This window comes from Brassica napus, chromosome C8 (genome assembly GCF_020379485.1).
Source record: "Brassica napus cultivar Da-Ae chromosome C8, Da-Ae, whole genome shotgun sequence".
NCBI lineage: Eukaryota > Viridiplantae > Streptophyta > Magnoliopsida > Brassicales > Brassicaceae > Brassica > Brassica napus.
Genome location: NC_063451.1, coordinates 40,023,141 through 40,042,788, shown reverse-complemented (window position 1 = coordinate 40,042,788; position 19,648 = coordinate 40,023,141). Strand labels below are relative to the sequence as shown.

General features: G+C 37.1%; 4 protein-coding genes and 1 long non-coding RNA gene across 6 annotated transcripts; 3 read left to right on the top strand and 2 right to left on the bottom strand.

Moving 5' to 3' along the window:
- Positions 1–368: 368 nt before the first annotated feature.
- Positions 369–7,734, bottom strand: LOC111204049. The gene is made up of 4 exons (XR_007327156.1): positions 7,343–7,734; positions 7,090–7,263; positions 6,958–7,020; positions 369–5,393 (listed from the first exon to the last, which is right to left on the bottom strand). It is a non-coding gene; the product is annotated as an uncharacterized LOC111204049 (long non-coding RNA).
- A 1,919-nt stretch (positions 7,735–9,653) lies between these two features.
- LOC125592018 lies at positions 9,654–10,361 on the top strand. Its single transcript, XM_048766993.1, has one exon. The coding sequence runs from the start codon at positions 9,654–9,656 to the stop codon at positions 10,359–10,361; it is 708 nt and encodes a 235-aa protein (XP_048622950.1).
- A 621-nt stretch (positions 10,362–10,982) lies between these two features.
- Positions 10,983–15,147, top strand: LOC106368448 (small G protein signaling modulator 1). 2 transcript variants are annotated; one of them, XM_048764814.1, is made up of 11 exons: positions 10,983–11,184; positions 11,644–11,847; positions 12,013–12,111; positions 12,196–12,299; positions 12,383–13,092; positions 13,174–13,296; positions 13,382–13,470; positions 13,552–13,752; positions 14,021–14,515; positions 14,630–14,713; positions 14,813–15,147. In XM_048764814.1, exons 2-11 carry the CDS (start codon positions 11,713–11,715, stop codon positions 14,897–14,899), a joined length of 2,127 nt encoding a protein of 708 aa, XP_048620771.1. In that variant the 5' UTR covers positions 10,983–11,184; positions 11,644–11,712; the 3' UTR covers positions 14,900–15,147. The 2 variants fall into 2 exon arrangements, with proteins under 2 accessions (XP_048620771.1, XP_048620772.1); XM_048764815.1 differs by lacking the exon at positions 10,983–11,184 and having other exon boundaries at positions 11,643–11,847; positions 11,997–12,111.
- A 14-nt stretch (positions 15,148–15,161) lies between these two features.
- On the bottom strand, positions 15,162–18,465 carry LOC106368449 (sister chromatid cohesion 1 protein 3). Its single transcript, XM_013808411.3, has 12 exons — positions 18,114–18,465; positions 17,727–17,985; positions 17,572–17,618; positions 17,439–17,488; positions 17,318–17,352; positions 16,874–17,220; positions 16,687–16,795; positions 16,476–16,612; positions 15,866–16,401; positions 15,701–15,786; positions 15,483–15,618; positions 15,162–15,402 (listed from the first exon to the last, which is right to left on the bottom strand). Exons 1-12 carry the CDS (start codon positions 18,235–18,237, stop codon positions 15,301–15,303), a joined length of 1,968 nt encoding a protein of 655 aa, XP_013663865.2. The 5' UTR covers positions 18,238–18,465; the 3' UTR covers positions 15,162–15,300.
- Positions 18,466–18,530: 65 nt separating this feature from the next.
- On the top strand, positions 18,531–19,541 carry LOC106368453 (60S ribosomal protein L38). The gene is made up of 3 exons (XM_013808414.3): positions 18,531–18,678; positions 18,855–19,038; positions 19,327–19,541. Exons 1-3 carry the CDS (start codon positions 18,676–18,678, stop codon positions 19,347–19,349), a joined length of 210 nt encoding a protein of 69 aa, XP_013663868.1. The 5' UTR covers positions 18,531–18,675; the 3' UTR covers positions 19,350–19,541.
- The last annotated feature ends 107 nt before the right edge of the window (positions 19,542–19,648 follow it).

Sequence of the window (19,648 nt, the reverse complement as noted above, 5' to 3'; positions counted from 1 at the left end):
ATCAATAAATTGTGCTCTGAGATCAAAACCCTTAGGAAAAAGAGATATAAAATCAAACAAGAGGAAGACGAACGCGAAACTGATTGTTGATCTGAGACGACAAGTGAAGAAACTATACCTGCAAGCGACTGAAGGAAGGCGGCGTAGAGCGAATACGAACAACTAACTAACGCCATTCAAAGCTTGAAGCTCTCTTAAACCCAAAGACAAAAAAAGCTTTCTTCTTTGCCCCCAAGCGAAGTCTTTTTTTTCTTTAGTTCGGGCCCAAAAGATCGTTTTTTTTTAAATACAAAATGTGTATAATTCCTAATTTCTTTTGACAACTCAAATTAATTAATCTTTACAAGATTATTGGAAGATGAATTTGTGTAGAGTTTGTGAATTTTAAGAATTGATAGATTTTCAAAAGTTATGTAGATTGTGAAAATTTATATACATCGACTTATAAAATTTGATCATAATTTTTTTAAACTAGTATAAATTTTCATGATTCTGTATTACCTCTTTTCTATCATTCTTTTTGTAAACTAAATATTATAATTGATTTATTTTCTAAATCATATAGCATGATTATTTATTTTTCTTTTAAATTAAAATGAAAATAATAGTGATATATACAGTGATATATACAAAATTGGACAATTTTCTGAAATGTCAATTTTTAAGTTCTTGTCACAAAAAACATTGAAAGAGAAAAATGACCAAAAATGTTATTAAAAGGGCAAAAGACTATTTTATTCTTTTCTCTATAGATATATAAGTAAAAAAAAAATTCTTTATAATTTCGGATTATATGTTTTCAAATTCGAACTTTTTATATTAAAAACTGTTAATATTTATAGATGTAATTATTAATATTTATATTTAAAAATGATAATAATTATAAAAATAATTATATATTTAAAAATGTAAAAGTATATTAATGTAATGAATTATTGTTTTAGACATATAAGTTGGATTTAAAGTGCAATAGATATTTGGTAAGAATAATTATTTTATTTTCTAGTTTTTTTATCACATGGATTTTGAAAATCACATGCATACATATGATATTTTGAAAGTTGAGTCTTAAGAGTAAAAATAAATATAATTCATCTTTCAATAATAGTAGGTTTAGTTAGAATTAAAGAATCAATAATAACTAAAAAATTTGAATAACAAGAGGTTTGAATAGATTTTGAATATTCTTAAACCAATAACAATGGATTCTAAGACTTTTGAAATCCAAGAACAAATAACAATGGGATCTCAAAATTTTCAAAGTTCATGAGAATTCACTTACCAATAACCCCCTAAGGGCATATCCGATCTCACTCTATTTTCTACACTAAACTCTATTACAGAGTAAAATCTTCTCCAACCATACTCTATATTTTACTCTAAAATAGTGTAACTCTATTTCTTACTCTATATTTAGAGTAACTCTATTTTTTACTAGATTATAAAGTGAAACTTTTTTATTTATACTTTTATTCTTTAATCTTTAATCTTTTTATTTTGAAATTGTTAGTGTAATTTACTTATGCAAACAACACATTATGTTCAACACAATATATACACAGGTTTGGAACTTATTTTATTATCCAAAGAAAACAAGTACTATAATTAAAAATAAGCAGCATAACATAAAATTAAAATTATAGATAATAATGACTTTATGTTCTGGTAAATTTCTTCTAGATCCACCAAAATTGTTAAAATATTATCCAAATGATAATATTACGATTGGATAGTTTCTTGTTCGATTTATAAAAATTAAAGATAAAGAATCTCATTACGCATTCGAAATTTGTTAATTGATCATTTGTGGAAAATATACACTAATGGTGATGTTTAAGTTAAAATGTATTACGTTTTTAATATAAGTAATGTAAATTTTAATATAATAAATGTTTGATATAAATATATAATTTATTAAAACTTCATTAAAAACAAAATATATGAGATCAATTTGTAAATTTTGTAAGTAAAATGTATTAGTCATAAAATAAAATAAAGAATATATTTAATAATATTCTTTTTTAAAGTCAAATATAGAGTAAATCATTGGAGAGAAATTCTACTCTATTTTAGAGTTGATTTTAGAGTGAAAACTATTTTTTTTTAGAGTGAAAACTATTCTAAAATAGAATAAATCATCGGAGATGGTCTAAACAGAAACTTCAGTTTTCTTTAAGAAAGTAATTTGTCACTATAATTTATCTAAAAATGAACCCACATGAAGAATGCCACAAATTTTTCATTTTTGACGTATGAGCCACATCATGGAGCATGTCTATTCGTTATTTTTTAAGACCATGTGGCCGGGCTGAGAGTTGATTATATTGGCCTTTTATCATAAGGTTAGTTTTTTTTTTTGTCAACTGAATTTCTATTAAAGGAAACATGAGTCCAACAGGCTTGCAAGAGATAAAGGGCTAAGGGCTATTACAACAGTCGAAGTCCAAACAGAGATACAGATAATTAAAATTTTACAGCCCATATGAAAGCCGACTCAGATACCCTAACAAGACACATGTTTTTCATTAAGTTTATTGAAGAGACACGTATGTAGGACACGCGTGTATCATGCGGAGCACACCGGAGACGCCTCTCTGCCACCGCTCACGGTTGTCGGACTTCATCTCTTATCCTTCAGTCTAACCTCCTTCTGATGTGTACCCTTCACCAAGACCTCCTCCGCCTTTTGCCGTCGCATGTAGATTGGAATATCCTCCATCTCCAGATGTTAATCCGGGAAGTGCTCGATCAGACCAAAAGTAGACCCTATGTTGGACCGTTCAGTGACACCAACCTCTGCTGAATCACCTTTGAAGCGATCGAGATTAATCCATCATTCTTCTCATCCTTTCCGTAAAAAAAGCTTCACCCATTTCCGATTTCCGGCGAGCTTGAAGCCGATGAAGACTGATTTCTGCGGGAAAGAAATCAAAGCATAACCTTCGAGAGATAAATTCCATCACAAACAAACAGGATTTTGATTTAATAAATACGAAAGAGGAATAAGAAACCGGATTAGATCCGAAATTTATTTTTCAATCTCAATAAGACATGAGAATCCATAACCCGTTGATTGAAATTGAAAACCCACACCAAAAAACTCGCCAAGCGAAACAAAGATTATTCTAAAGGAAAACGTAAATCGCCAAAGCGAAGAACAAAATCCGATAATCGGAACTAAAGATTCGATCAAGATGATCGAAATATTTTACAAACCAAAAAATCTTTCATCCCTTCATCTCTCTGTGAAATATCCAGAGAGTGAGAACATAGAGAAGAGAGAGAAAGTTTTTTATTCCGATGTACTAAGAGCATCTTTATAGGTGAAACCCACTTAGGGTTGCTTAGTGATTTTTTAAATATTAAAGTGTAGTTAAAGGGTATTGTTAAGGGACCTTTAATTTAAGTGGTTTATTGGTAGTTGCTTAATTAGAGGTTGTTAAAAAAAAATATTGAACATGATTTTTTTTAAGATATTTTTTTTATTTTTAAACAAAGTTAAACATAACATTTTAAACATAGATTTGAAAATTAAAAAATAACAACAAAGATTACTAAAATAAACGTTAATAATTTCAAAGATGCATCGAAACTCAGTTGTTGTCTTGATCACGTCCAAATTTACGCCATATGTGTTCAACCAAATCACCTTTCAGTTGTTGATGCGCTTGTCTATCACGAATTCTTGTTCAAACACCCATCTGATTGGCGAGATTTGTAGGGATTTCTGTAGAATATGTGAAATCGACATGTGAGCTTTTGCTGCCTTCTCCTTGTTGGAAATTTGAAACATCATATTGAGTGTCTTCATCTCATTCGTTTTCCACTATCATATTATGGAGTATGATATATGCTCTCATAATCTTTCCAATCTTGACTTTATCCCAACAAAGTGCTGGATTTTTAACAATGGCAAATCGAGCTTGCAAGACTCCGAAAGCACGCTCGACATCTTTTCGGGCAGCTTCTTGACGCTGAGCAAATAACACTGCTTTCGGCTCTTGTGGAATTGGAATATCTTGGATAAAAGTTGCCCATTTCGGATAAATACCATCGGTGAGATAGTAAGCCATATCATACTCTCTTCCGTTGACGGAGAAATTCACTTGCGGAGCTCGACCATTTATTATGTCATCAAAAACATGTGAGCGATCAAGAACATTGATATAATTTAAAGTACCTGGAGGTCCAAAAAACGCATGCCATATTTAGAGATCATATGAAGCAACCGCCTCTAAAACGATTGTCGGTTTTCCCGAACCACGAGAATATTGTCCTTTCCAGGCGGTAGGACGCGGTAGGACAATTCTTCCACTCCCAATGCATACAATCGATGCTTCCTATCATCCAGGGAAATCCACGAAGCTCTCCAATATGAAGTAGATGTTGAAGATCATTCGGTGTTGGTCTTCTTAGGTACTCATCGCCGAACAAATATATTATTGCTTCCACGAAATTTTCCACACATAACCGAGTAGTGGTTGCACCGAGCCTGAGGTATTCGTCGACCGCATCTAGCGCAGAACCATATACCAACACACGAATAGCTGCTGTACACTTTTGAAGTGGGGAGAGACCAAGCCTTCCGGTAACGTCTTCCTTTTGATGAAAAAAACGAACTTCATTGGAGAGGCGATGAACAATATGCATGAACAATGACTTGTTCATTCTAAATCGTCGTCGGAATAGGTTTTCTGGATATGTAGGAGTGTCACTGAAATAATCATTCCATAACCAGAGATGGCCTTCTTCGTGATTTCGTTCGATATAAACTCTTGGTTTTCTTGTCTTCATTTCTTCTTCTTGATCACCATAAAAATTGCACAAATTCTCAAATGTTTGATCGAAAGTTTGATCTAAATATTGATCGAACGCTTCATCAAATGAATCATCGAAATTGTTATTTGAAGAAGAAGCCATGAGTGTGATTATGAGAGGTTTGATTTAAGAGAGAGAATGGTGTGTGAATGTGTTTGTGATCAATTTATTTTAGAAAGATAAAGGAGAGAAGAACATGAATATAGAGAAAGAGAATGGTGAGAAAGAGAATGGTGAGAATGAGAATGCTCGTTTGCCAATAATATAGAGAAAGAATATGGTGTGTGATTACTTTACACATTCATGTACACAATCAAACCCGTGATGAAAAAAAATACAAATCCGACACCACCTATCTCTACTCTCCTCAACCACAAACCCGTGATGCTAGAATACAAAACCTTTCATTTCCTTTTACAGTTGTGACAGCTACAAAACAAGTACAAGACAAGCACCTATCTCTACTCTAGTGACAAGTACAAGACAACCCACCAGCTATCTCTACATCTCGTGACAAGTAGAAGACAACCCACCAGCTAGCTCTACATCTCGTGACCTCTCTCAACAACTCTCACCTGCATTAATAAGAACAAGAAAAACATTTCTATCAGGACAAGAACATTTTTACAGGACAAGAACAACAACATTTATATCATCACAAGAAGAAGAACAAGTATATCATAACATCATTTCAGAAACAAGAACATTAAACAAGAACATTAACTTAGAACAAGAAACTGAACTACAAACACAAACAACAAACAGAACATGAAACATAACTTAACAACAACAAAAGTACTAGAAACAGAACTTCAAAACAAGAATAAGAACTCGAAACAGAACTACATAGACATCAAGTCATTTACTACCACAAATCATTTATCGGCTTCTTCTTGAGGGTTTCTTCATACTCGGGAAGGGGTTCTTTTTTCCCAATGAGACTGTTAAGCAGACTCAGCTGAGACAACCTTTCTTTCCTGTCCAAATATGCCTGTCTCATTGTCCACATACTCTGAAACTTTTTAAGATCACCATCCGAAACCACCGTCTTCTGACAAGCTTTCTTTGCGGCCTTCACACCAGGGGGACGCTTGTTCTCTGTTGCTTGAGAACTCTCTGAATCTCCCCCGTCCTCACACTTCCTCTTCTTCAAGATCCCATCATTTTTTGCAGTAGCCAACTCGCACCACTTCTGGTCGTGCCGCAGCTCCTTCCAAGCGTTTTCAAGATTAAACCTCGTCTTGTAGTTGTTGTAAAATATCTGATGAGCTAGCTTGAGGACATCATTTTCGTTCTGGCCACTTGTTTTTTTCCTAGTAGCTGCTTCATACGCTCCACAGAACTTGGAGACGAGGTCATTGATCCTATGCCATCGATGCTTGCAGTGATTATGGTCTCGTTCTTTGCAGCCAGCAAGCAGAGGACTTGCTGCAAAGTAAGCAGCAATCATTTTCCAAAAACCGTTGGATTTTTGCTCGTTGCCGACCACAGGATCCTTGCTCGTGTTTAACCACGAGCTAATCAAGACTACATCATCCGTTGGTGTCCACTTTCGACGTTCTTGGCGCTGAGGACCACTGTCTCCATCACAGTTTGGAGGATCAGTTCCTATACTACCAGGAAGTGGTTGTGATGAAGATAGATCACCACTATCTTCATTGTTACCAAAGGGAATTGTTTGTTGACTGAGTAGTTCAACAAAGTTTGAGTGAGCAGAAAATGGATAAGAATCCATTTCGGAAGAGAGGCAGAAGAGAATGCAAAAAGAAACTGAAGACAAAGGAGAGAGAAAGCTTTTTTTATAAACTGAAGACAGAGGAGAGGAAGTGAGAAGACAGAGGAGAGGGGAAGCTTTTTTATAAACTGAAGAACGAAGCATTGATCACAACCAAGCTGTCCGACTGGACATTTATCTAACACAATCAACACAACACACAATTGATTTCTATCTACCAAAACCAAAGCTATTTATTACCAAATCCAACCGTAATGTAACATCAACTGTGATCTAACATTAAGCAGTCATAATTGCTAAGCAGTCATAATTACCAAACCTAACCGTAATCTATTTATTACAAAACCTAATACTAACCACTAACTAGTACAATGCTTTAAACAGAGCAAGGAGATAGGTTTTACCTCTATGATGAATCGTTGGCCCTTTGTGTGAAGAACATGTGTGATGCGTCTTGAGCAAAACACCTAAACACAAAAAAAAAAAATTGAAGATTTATATACTAAAATTGACGAGGAACAAGCATCAAAGTATACCTTAACCCACAGAGACACAATCTCTCTCGGACAGCTTCTTGATCAATCCAGCTCAAGGCAAAACAGACACAAGCAAATCAAAACAAAAAATCAGAATTTTTTTCTTTCAATTTCACAATTCACAATTAACACAAAGACAAAATGTACCTGAATCATTCCTCTTGATCAATCCCACTAAAAAAAATATCAAAGCAAATCAGAGGATTTATTAACATTCACGATGAAGAATCTAAAGACATGCATGCATCTTTACCTTTCGATTCGGCTCAACCGCAACAGTATCCGGTATAGAACGTGTCAGAGAGCCGCCGATAGAGAGATATATCACCGTTTCTCGCCGTTTCTCGCCGTTTTTCGCTGTTTTCCAAGGTCGAGAAGAGCCACCGATAGAAAGGTCGTGGTTTTCTTTTGTCGCCGAGCTACACCAATAGAGCTCTCGCCGTTCCGTCGATAAAAGCCACAAAGAGGGAGAGAATCGCCATCGAATCGCCATGCCCCGAGAGAGAGAAGAGAAACGGAAAGAGAGAAAGCAGAAAAGAAAAGAAAAAAAAAATAACCAGGGTTGTCTTTCTCCTCGGCCCAGTAGCAACGCGACACCTGGCTCGAAGGCACGGTGCCTTCACGCCCTAAATTAAGGCACGCCCCATCCTTTAATCACCATTTTTTCTTTAATTTAATTACTTTTTTATGTTAACAACCCACTTTAGCAACACCTATAAACGTGCTCTAAAGCTTGTAAGGTTAGTTTTTAATTCACATCTTTATCACCTTAAATAGATGTCAATTTCTTTCTTTCTTTTAAAAATTTAACTATTTTTCTCGGGATTATAACGTGCCCATATGTACTAGTTTGTGGGAGCAACAACAGACTACGAGCATCATCAACCACTCTCGAACGACTCACCATTTCCATGCCTTTGTTATCCATCACATGGACCACACGGTCCCCCTGTGGTTAAAACTTAAAACCGTTTATAAATGATTTTTTTCTCACTAAGATAAACATTGCAAAAAAAAAATTGCAATGAAATATGTACTTAAACCAGTGTTTTGAAAACTGGACCAGCCCGACCGTAAATCATCGAAGAAGTCGAGTCTGATCGAGTTTAAAACATGGATCTGAGAAAAATTGGTAAAATTGAATAAAAACAGGTAAAACCGGTGATCTGGGTCAACTTCAAAACCTGATTCTAAAAAATCAACATATAATTAATATGTTTTCAGTTGTAATTAAAATTTCATATTTCATAATTGATGTTTTGAATATCATTATTTAATTTATTTTTATGTAGTTATTTTCTTAAGAAATAGTGTAAAAATATTCTCATAAACTATTATGGTTTTGTCATATTCACAAATTTAAAACTTTAGTTGAAAGAATAAATAAATATAGTAATTTAAAGGTCAATCATTTGATTTTTATCAATTTTAATTTACACAGTATTCTCTTGTTTAATGTATATATAGTTGGATTTATGTTTATTTATTGAAGAACAAACGACTTAGAATGAAAGAATAAACAATAAAAAAATGAGGATTAGGAAAGCTAACATCACAACTTCAGTTGCATTCACGTTATCATATTTTGGACACATCAATGAGGTCATCCCTCTGTTCAATTTAGGTTGGCAATCACTACATGCAATTTTATAACATCTAGAGTCCCACACAACGTTATCAATGGTGGCTATGCAGAGTTAAAAAGTCCGCCTACAATTAGAAAAGAGTAAGCATTGTACGTACTATGCCCTTTTTCTCCTCCTCTTGAATGTCCGAGGTACTATTTATATAGTCTTACAAAGTTGGTCATGTTGCCCTTTCCTCCGTAGATTCATATCTTCCTCTTCCATCCGATCTATCCTTATCTATTCAGATTCGAGTTTTTCTCTTTATCTAAAATCTCCCATTATCCTATTTTCTTCCTTATTCTTCCCCAAGTAAACATTCACCAAGATTGTGGCACTTTATGCTTTGCGTCATAGATGGGCTGCATCAGTATACATTGAAACAAAATCCTTCTATTTTTTCAGGTTTTATATCTTTAATATATATATATATATTAAAGTGAGTTTGAGATGGACTGAAAATAAACACACCAAACCATAATATATACTGATTAACCAAAAAATATCTATTTCTACAACTGTGTTTGAAGCCTAATGCAATCTTTGTGTCTTTCTGTCGTCATATACATATTCAACTCCACAACAATTACAAAGATCTTTTGTCTTTACGTGAGATATGTGGTTTATATATATGACTGTGGTTATAATACATATGCTATAAACCTGTATCAAGGTACCCGTTGCTGCCTCCGGAACTTCTCTAGTTATAATACATATGCTATAAACCTGTATCTTCTTACTCATCCTCAGTCAACCGGATGCTGCAGCTGAAGCCGGAATTGCACAAGCTAATGCGATGTATCATAGGTGATGGTAAGACAGTCAGCTTCTGGTATGACTGGTGGACTGAACTTGGGCCTCTAATCAATGTCTTCGGTTCTAGAGGCCCAAGGGATTTGCAAATTCCGATAGACTCTACTGTCTCCTCGGCTGCAGCCAATGGTTCATGGATTCTTCCCTCAGCTCGTTCCGAAGAAGCAGAAACTCTTCAAGTGGTTCTCACCACTATGCAGCCACCGTCTGACTCGCGCGGACAAGACATATTCTTATGGTGACTGGTCTTTCTCTAAAAAGTTCTCTTCAAAAGCTACTTGGAATCTCTTGAGGGAGAGATCCCCTGTTATTACATGGAGCAATCTCATTTGGTTCAAAGAAGCAGTTCCTAGATTCTCCTTTGTATCTTGGATGTCAATACTAGCAAGGTTGCCTACAAGGGACATGCTTATCTCATGGGGAATGACAGTTCCGGCATCTTGTCCCCTGTGTTCCACGGGTCTTGAATCACATGCTCACTTGTTCTTCAGTTGTAACTTCTCTTCAGCTGTCTGGTCTCACTTTTCTGGCTGGATGTTTTCGGCTCCACCGGTATCTTTCGACTCTGTTCGGGCCATCATTGACCAGCCTCAGGTTACCTCATGCTCTGGTGCAGCAGCTGTTATTAAGCTCTTGATGCAGGTCATTGTCTACAGCCTCTGGAGAGAAAGGAACCAACGTATCTTCCGGCAACCTTCCTCCACCGAAGCTGTGATCATCAGCAGAGTTGACCGGTTGATGAGGGATCGCCTCCTATCACTTCTGCCGCCTTGTGAGGGCTCTGTCTCCTATCTGCAGCTGTACTTATCTTCCCGCTCATTGTTCCCGCCGTAGCTCTCCTAGGTTTTCTTTCTTCTATTGTTTAGCTTCTGTTTTTAATTTTCTTGTATCTTCTTTCTCTGTTTCCTCTTTGTAATATGTTGATCAACAACAACAGTGTAACCTCCCTTCAGAAAGTGGTAATCTTAACATTTTACCAAAAAAAAACTTCTTTAGCTAGAGGACTGGAGCACACATTATAAGTGTATCCAAAAAGTTTGAGTTGAGTTTTCTACAACATTCCCAAACATATCCATTTAAGCCCAAATATGGAACATTTAGGCCCGTTATGTGTATCAACAAGTTTTTGCCCAACTAGAAGACAAAAGCACATATATCTCCTGAAAGATAAATTAAAGAAAAAATGCATTTAAGTGGAACACTTGCTCAGATCTAAAAGTAACATGCATGGCATATCCACCGGACCGGACCACAATTAATGTTAATTTTTGAGTAATAATAATAGTAGGGGCTCACATACTTTCTTTATGTTGTTGATCAGATTCATGTATCACTATCACACTTGAGTGGGAAATATTAGTATTAATTGTTTTGGCTTATTTTCATGGATCATCATGAGTGTAATTACATTTGACTAAATTGAATGTCAACATAAATAAAAAGAAAAAGGAGAAAGTTTTGCGAGAAAAGAGACGACAAAACAAAAGACAGGAGACAAGAGAGAGAAGAGACAAGAAACATAAACTTGTTTCATCAGAAAAACAAAAAGAAAGAAAGGGAGAGAGAGACGAGAGAAAACAGAGAGAGATAAATAAACGGAGAAAGGAATAATGGCGATCGGTGAAGAGCATCCTCCATAAAACATTTTAATTAACAGGTTCTCTCTCTCTCTCTCTGCATCGATGCATTCGCCATTTTTTGTTAATTGCATTGCTTATCTTAGGATGATAACTGCATCCAAAGGCACTAGATTTATTCTATTTCGATGAATGTTTCTGTTTTTTTTGCTTCTGTAACATCTAAGCTCTTCCACCTGTTTCTGTTCTTTTTTTTTTGTGTCTAGATCGAATGATCTCTCATTACTTCTCCTCTGATTCATGTTTGTGGATTGGTATGACCCAAAGTTTTCTCCTCTAATATCTGGAATCAACGAGAGTTAGATTCTGATTTTGTTTGGCTCCTTCTAGATTCGTGTTTGGTTGGTTGGTTCATATAGATTTGACGACATTCATCACTGCTTATATCACTCTTTTTGCTTGTCTATGACAGATAAAACAATATAATTCTTTCATTATTGGCTGTATTCATATGTTGATACTTTACTGTCTTGTTGCAGGTTTTTTTTATTTGGTGCTTTTGGGGTTGATTTGACTGGGTTCTAGCGGATGATTCCGTTTGATTACTGATGCTTTGTGGTGGAGAGGGAAAGAAATGGACTTGTGGGAAAGCTGGTGTGGTAAGTTTGCAAAAAGTGGCTTCTTTAGTCCGGGATCTAAGCCAGCCTTGTCTTTCACAACCAGGGATACAGCTTCTTTTATCTGTAAGAAGTATCCCTCTCCCTCTCACCCTTTTATGTGTTGCCTGCTTTCTCCGTTATTACTATTTTGGTTGATCACACATGCTGAAAGTATAATGTACTAATGTTGTAGTTTTGCTCCCACCTGCAGCAAGATGATTCAATGTGTTTAGTGTGTTGATTGTACAGATAGGCAAGATGCTTAAGCCAGAGAAGTGGAGGGCTTTTTTCGATTGTGATGGAAAGGTTTTTGGTTTCCAGAAGGCGCTCAAATTAATTATCTTGGGGGTAATGTTTCCTTTTTTTCAGATGCATTCATTCACACTTTGTTCTTTCGTTAGATGTTCCATCCCCCTTGTTTCTTGTTATTAGGGGATCGACCCATCAATAAGAGCTGAAGTTTGGGAGTTTCTCCTTGGCTGTTACGCATTGAGCAGCACCTCTGAGTACCGTAGTCAACTCAGGGAAGCTCGAAGGTTGGACAGTCTGTTTGTTTGCTTTTTTATGTTGTCATCAGAGAGACTTCTTAGTTTGATGCTCTCTTTTACCATTCATGCAGAGAACGATACAATGATCTGCTGAAGCAATGCCAGATGATGCATTCGAGCGTGGGAACTGGTTCGCTTGCCTATGTTGTAGGATCCAAAGTCATGGACATGCGAAAATCATACAAGAAGGAAGTTGTAAAGGAATCTACAGACGGAAGCACAGAAGCTTCTGTAAATGATAATGAGAAAACCGAAAATCAAAATGATTCGAGTAATAACGACACTGACACATCTCATGGCCATAGAAGAGGAAGTTCTAGTGAGTCAGTTGACATAGTAAGTGGAAGAGAAAGTCCTGAAAGCACTCCTTTTGTTGCGGATGGTGTTTTCGACTTCCCCTCTCTAGCAGTCACAGATTTGTTTGGGAGGAGTAGTTTAGATAAGAAAGGGGTTTCTACTCCAGATGAGGAAGCTTCAGTTCGGAGTGAGTTAAGATCTGAGGATGAGGGAATGCACAGTTTTAGAATTGATAAGAACGCAGATCTTGTTATAGAGTCTTCTTATAACAACAACAGATCTGCATCCATTCACTCAGAAATCGAAGTGGTGCATCCTGACTCTGTTGAACAGCTGTCTCATTCCGGCTCCACGGTGGAGATAGTTGATGGTTTGAGAATATCAGATGTCCCTGAAGTGCCATCAGCAAAGGAGAATCCTTCTCGTGGTGGAACTGTCACGGAAGATCGGATGTCTGAATGGCTCTGGACATTGCACCGAATAGGTACTAGTTGTGTAGAGTCTCTTATGTTTTTAATGGTCACTACTCTGAGGGATCAATGATATATTTTTTGTTTTCAAACAGTTGTGGATGTGGTAAGGACAGATACCCACCTTGAGTTCTACGAGGATCCAAGAAATCTAGGAAGGATGTCTGATATCCTTGCGGTCTATGCTTGGGTTGATCCTGCAACTGGTTATTGCCAAGGTTCCATATTCTCTTGAGTTAACTTGTTATTAGTTGACACTCTATGAGGTCATGCATACTGATGTAGGATACTAACTGATGACAGGTATGAGCGATTTGGTGTCTCCTTTTGTGGTTCTTTTTGAAGATAATGCTGACGCTTTTTGGTGCTTTGAGATGCTCATAAGAAGAACGGTATTATAATGATTCCTGATATGTAAAATATGTTTCGTAGCTGTAGCTTGATGTTGTTTCCTTGTGTGGTTATTACTGCAGCGTGCAAATTTCCAGATGGAGGGACCAACTGGAGTGATGGATCAGTTGCAAACACTGTGGCATATATTGCAACTCACAGATAAAGAAATGTTCTCTCACATATCTCGTATTGGTGCTGAAAGCCTTCACTTTGCGTTCCGGATGCTGTTGGTGTTGTTCCGAAGGGAATTATCTTTTGACGAGGCTCTACGGATGTGGGAGGTTGGTAATTGCTTTGTGTTGCTTGCTTCTTGCTTCTTGCTCACTCTTTGCTTCTTTAGTGTATAGTCCAAGGAAGCAATAGGTTCTTTAGTGTAACTGTAGAACAAGTTCATCTTCACATAACTGCATATATTGAATTTGGTTAAGCTGTTGAAACTATGATAATTATGTTCATGATAATAAGAGCTTGGTCAAAGAGAGAATCATGGATCTAATTGTCTTTACTTATAAGATTCAAAACTCTTGCAAATGTATTCTTCTGTTGTAGATGATGTGGGCTGCTGATTTTAATGCCTCTGTTGCTGAAACACTGGAGAATGATTGCTTGGAGCCGTTGGTGATTCAGCTTCCTAGACAATCAGAAGCTGAGATAGGGGACCCTAAGATAGATGATGGACAAAGGAACAGTACAACTAGTGAACCAACTTCGAGGAGCAGCGACAGAATGTCAAAGAGCGGACCATTGTCAAAGAGCAGTCTGTTGTACATAAGCAGTCTACTGCCAAGAAGTGGTCCATTGCCAAAGACTGGTCCTATGTCTGATGATAACGATACTGAGATGAAATCAGCATCATCTTCATATAACTTCTGTGGCTTGACAAGAAGCTTATGGTCTAGGAACGAAAGAACACATGTCTCTTCTGTAGTTTCATCCTTTGAAAAAGGAGATGACCCTCTTCCAGTCTTTTGTGTGGCAGCGATCCTAATCATGAATCGGCATAAGATCATGAAGGAAGCTCGGTCCATTGATGACATGATCAAGGTAGGATGTTTTTCACTGCATTTGTGGATATTTGAGCTTCGTTTCCTCTGTGGTAAGTGCAGTTGAGGACTTTGTACTGTTTCAAATTTTCTTATTGGTTTGAGATATTTGCAGATATTTAATGACAAGCTGCTTGCAATTCGAGTGAGAAGATGCATACGCACAGCCATGAAACTTCGTAAAAAATACATATACAAGGTTAGTTGCTTGACATGTTTACTGAAACTGAGTCTAACTTTGTTGCATTTTGGCAATCTTGCTTTTCCTCATATCTAACTGCATAGCTGCTTTTATCAGAATCAGGTAATCAAAATCAAGAACCACACAGTCCCAGATACCGAATCAAACCACGAACCAGATTCCGGAGGAGATTCAAAGTCATGATGAGAACTTTAGCCAAAAAAGTTCATGCCATGGTCCTGCCCATTAAAGAATGATTACTAAAGATAGATTCCACCAATAACCGTTAGTTTTCCTACAATAGTCATACTAAGAGATATATATATATATATATATATAAAAGAACAAGCTTAAAACAGGTAGGTCATCTTTGGATTTTGCTGGTTAAAGATTCATGAGTTTATGTATGCGTACAACGTTTTTGACAACTTTTCAAGGTAAATTTTGATCAATTCATCATCTAATATGTAGTGTGACCAATGATGGATTTTAGAAAAAAAGTTTTATTTAACTTTGGGGATCAACAAACTGAGGATGACCACTTCCTTGTCTAGAATCTAAGCTAATATTATACACATAAATAAAATCCAGTGAGCATTGTTTATTCATTCTGGAACCTTTGAAAAAAGGCCAGGCATCAACTTCAGAGTGATATCGCTGTAAGGTTGCTCCTGGTGCATATCAATAAGTCCTCTAGACTTCAACACCTATAATCCAAAAGCAAATCGTCTCAGTTAGAGGCAATGCTAACATTAAAAAGTAAGAAACCGTATTGAGAAACAGTTACCAGTGTCTCAAAGAACATTCGAGCAGCTAGCTTCCTTGTCTTTCCCTCCAAGATCTTTCCCAAACTTAGATCTCCTGAAGAAGTGCTTGAAGAGGGACTAACCGAAGAGCGTTCTTTAAGATACTGAGCCAAGGCTCTGCAATGTTCAACGAATGTGTTACATGTTAGTTGAGAAACAGTAAGATCTTCAAGCTACATGAACTTTGGGATCTTCATACCTTGTTCTCCCTGTCAAAGCATCAGAATCTTGACTAGCTGGTGATCTCACCGGAGTGTTACCACCTACATCCAGGAAATAAAGCTCCTGTAATGACACAGGCAAATTGTATTAGCAAAGAACCAAGAATGGTAAACACAAAACATGTAAAAAAAGTGAGACAAACCTCGTCTGCCATTTCAGGAATAGCTGAGATCCCTGAGGTCATTAGTCCAGGCATATCATCTCGATATGCGGAAGTTGAAGGCTCTGTTCTATAAGATTCCGTCTCCGAAGCTCTACTAGTCTGAGTGGTGAAGTCATCGGTTCCACTAGAAGGTGAAAACCTTGGAGGTGGAGACGGCATGAAGTCAATGTAACCACCATCCCTGAAGCGTTCGATTCCTGTGTCATCATCATTAAATGGCCGTGGAGATTGTGCTTCTCTTGGTACAGACTCTCCACGCGCGGATTGAGGACCTGCAGAGTCTTGGACATCTTCAGTTTGCCGAACCGGAGACCGCTGAAGTGTATCGTCTGGATGAGTAGAGTCAGGAACCGCAGATTGAGGAACTGAAGAGGTAGGGTGAACTCCTGCCTCAGCTTCACGAGTAGGAGATGATACAGGTGCAGGTTCTGGAATACTTTCACTGGGAACAGCAAGATATGGCTTCGAAGATACACAGTCCTTATCAAAGACACTGCGTAAAGCATCTGAAAAGCCTGCAGATAGCCATAGACAGTCAAAATAAGCTGACACCGTCGGAAAACAAAAGAAAGAATCATTGAAAATTTACCTGTAAGCAAGGGCTCACTGAAAATTTGATCCTTCTTGGACTGGTTATTCATTCTCCACATACTTAGTTTAGAGGAAGGCATCTTCTTTCTCTTACGAAGAGTATCACTAGGATCCTCAAGCCTCTCTCTCATGATCCTGTCAAAAGATTTTACTATCAGTATAATGAAATAATCAAAGTCACATGAAGCAGTAGAAAGGTTATTTATTACCTGTTAGTTAATACCGTGACTTTATCGAAGTGCTTCCTCTTCCTTGGCCTTGGTTGTTGTGCAGGAGGAGGAGGACTTGGCTGAAGAGCTAGTTGAGGTGATGGATGCACTTAACATCAAAACAAAATCATATATCAGATAAATGATAAGATAAGCAGAGAGTTATCAAACTATGATGTTCACTCACCAAAATTATCACGTTCTTCCTCAAAACCAGCAAAACCTGGAGATCCTGAGCGAAGCTCAAACGCCTGCCCTCTAGAACTCAACACTTCATCATCAATGTTAGGGATACTGGGTTCCTTCTCTTTCATAGTTTCATCTAAAGGTTCAGTGTGTTCTGTAGCGAATGGTAAATGGGACGCAGGGCTTAAACCGTGAGCAGCAGCAGCATCACGCCTTATCTCAACTTCAGGAACACTTCCAGGAGAATTGGCATTGCCTCTCTCTGGACTGAGATTAAGCGGTTCTGTCTCAAAAGCCATTTCAACATCAGTATCACCAGGGTGCGCACTCACAGGCTCTGTAGATTGGCTGGTTAAATCGCAAAGAAGAGGTAACCACATTAAAAAAGGCATATCCTTCAACATATGTGTAGTAGATGAAATCAAAACTCTGTAAAGAGACTCACTCGACATCCATTGGGCTAGGTCCTGAACTGATATCCTGTAAGAAAGGCATACAAAACTTTCTTTCAACAACCAGTAATCAAAATCAACTTCATAATCATAATAGGCAAGTAGGAAACTCACCTCATCGAATGTTATAGCAACATAAGGATCAACACCAGTGGGGATTTGATCTGCATAATCAGCGTCAACATCATAAACACAGTTGAATCACTCTTAAAACCAAATACATAAAGAAAGAGGCAAACAAAGGTACCTGTGAGAGTGATATCTTCTTGACTCCTAAGATGATTATCAAACTCCCTAGTTATCACAAGAAGATAATAAAAAAAGTGTTAACATCAAAGCCAAAGATGGGATCTTTATTACAGATGAAAGCTTCAATATAAAGTGAAAAGGAAGATGAGATACCCTTCATGCGTGTCATCATCCAATTGGAAGTCGTCCAAGTTAAGTGCTTGAGGCAAAGTAACAGACTCAACGGGAGCCTGCCTCGCATCCTCAGGCAAATCAACTTGAGTAGAAACAAAAGACTTAGATAACCAAGTGGTGACGAGAGCACAGTCACGGAAGAGATAATCAACTTGCTTTGAATAGATTCGGACAACACCAAGTAAAAGATGACCAGATAATCTCAACGCCAAAGGTGCCTCCGGGAACATTATAAGATCTGCAATAATTAAAAAAAAAAAATTAATCAAGAAATCCTCTGCTTTTATCGAAAAGTCTGAAACTTTTACAGAGAAGCAGTGAAGGGGATAATAAAAAGGAGCGAACTTTATGGTCAGAAACACGAACCAACAGTTTTGGGGATGTTGGTGGCGGTGTAGTGAGACTTCTTGAGGCGTTGTTGCAAGTGCGCGGCGGCCCAAACCGTTCCCAGAGGACCCTTCCGAGCCAAGTAAACATGCGAATAAAACATCTTCTTCTTTTTTTTTTAACTCTCCCTCGAAATCAAACTATGAGACGGAGACAATCAAGTAAGAGAGAAGCGATGTAAATGAACGAACAGAGAGAGGTTAGGGTTTTTATTTGATTTTTGGAGAAGAAGTTGTAGAGATTTCAGTGGCGCGGGAAAATATTATATTTAGTGGCGCGATGTTGAAAATAATATGGAAAAAAACACTTGGGGTTAAAAGAGTAATTAAACTATAATAAACGTATCTGAAAGGAAATAAGGATATTAATTGGGCCCAATAGCTAAATTTACGGATTAATGGGCTTAAGGGGTATATTTGGAAATTCGAATACGCGGCACATCTAGGGCTTCGCTTCTTAAAGAAAATATTTAGAGCGTACCGTGTGTTTGTTCCCCGACGCTTTTGTTAAAGTTGCAGCGACAACATCAGAAGCAGCGAGAATGGTACTTTCTCTTCTTATCGTTCTTACAGCAAGACTGTTGTACTAGCGTTTATACCGTCTCTGTTACTAGGTTGTCTTGTTATAATATTATTGTGCTGGTTTTATGTTTGGATTCTAGTAATTTATAGTTTGTACTGAATGAAAATGGTGTCGTTTTTGGATGTGATATGTGTGTAGCCTAAGCAAATCCATGAGATCAAGGACTTCCTTCTGACGGCGAGGAGGAAGGATGCGAGGTCAGTGAAGATCAAGAGAAGCAAGGACATTGTCAAGTTCAAGGTCAGGTGCTCGAGGTACCTCTACACGCTTTGCGTCTTCGACCAAGAGAAGGCCGATAAGCTTAAGCAGTCTCTTCCTCCAGGTTCATAATTAATCTCTTCCCTTTTTTTTTTACTTCTGCTATCAACCTCCCCCTCAACATTGGTAGAATTGGCATATGCGTCTTACTAAGTAATTTCATCATTTAACTGTGTTTGATTTTGATATCTTGATCCATATACAGGTTGTTAGATTTTGCTAAGTTAATCTCTTGAAATGATAACTGTACTAGACTTTGATATCTTAACCTTATATATAGGGGCACTAGTATAGTCTCCATTTTTGTAAGTTGTTGGGCTTTTATTTATTTATCGAGGTTTCTTCGTTTCAGGTTTGAGTGTTCAAGACCTTTGAACATCTGGGACGGGACATATGTCAGTACGACCGACCTATGTTGAAGTTTTAAGATACCTTTTTTATTTGGAGATTTTAGTTTTTGAATCAAGACTCTTCTCTTTTCTGGATTTGTATTTTGCCTAATGCTTGGTTAGTAACAAGAAGCATTCACATTAATTTTCTATATGGTTTTGATTTATTTCAAATGAATACTAAGCCTAAATAAATGGAATATGTTGATTAATAATTGATAGAAGCCAAGAATGAACTTAATTTAAACGTAATTAGATTCCCTCAAAACGCTGTCGTTTCATATT

What these genes read in the sequence shown, in the direction of transcription:
- LOC125592018 (XM_048766993.1), top strand. Translation starts at nt 9,654, where the DNA reads ATGGTTCATGGATTCTTCCCTCAGCTCGTTCCGAAGAAGCAGAAACTC.
- LOC106368448 (XM_048764814.1), top strand. Translation starts at nt 11,713, where the DNA reads ATGCTTTGTGGTGGAGAGGGAAAGAAATGGACTTGTGGGAAAGCTGGT. An exon ending in CTGGACATTGCACCGAATAG is followed by an intron (nt 13,093 to 13,173) that starts GTACTAGTTGTG and finishes GTTTTCAAACAG; the next exon opens with TTGTGGATGTGGTAAGGACA. An exon ending in TGCAACTGGTTATTGCCAAG is followed by an intron (nt 13,297 to 13,381) that starts GTTCCATATTCT and finishes AACTGATGACAG; the next exon opens with GTATGAGCGATTTGGTGTCT.
- LOC106368449 (XM_013808411.3), bottom strand. Translation starts at nt 18,237, where the DNA reads ATGTTTTATTCGCATGTTTACTTGGCTCGGAAGGGTCCTCTGGGAACG. An exon ending in GGAAGAACGTGATAATTTTG is followed by an intron (nt 16,796 to 16,873) that starts GTGAGTGAACAT and finishes TTTGATGTTAAG; the next exon opens with TGCATCCATCACCTCAACTA. An exon ending in GTCACGGTATTAACTAACAG is followed by an intron (nt 16,613 to 16,686) that starts GTAATAAATAAC and finishes ATCTTTTGACAG; the next exon opens with GATCATGAGAGAGAGGCTTG.
- LOC106368453 (XM_013808414.3), top strand. An exon ending in TAAGCAGTCTCTTCCTCCAG is followed by an intron (nt 19,039 to 19,326) that starts GTTCATAATTAA and finishes TCTTCGTTTCAG; the next exon opens with GTTTGAGTGTTCAAGACCTT.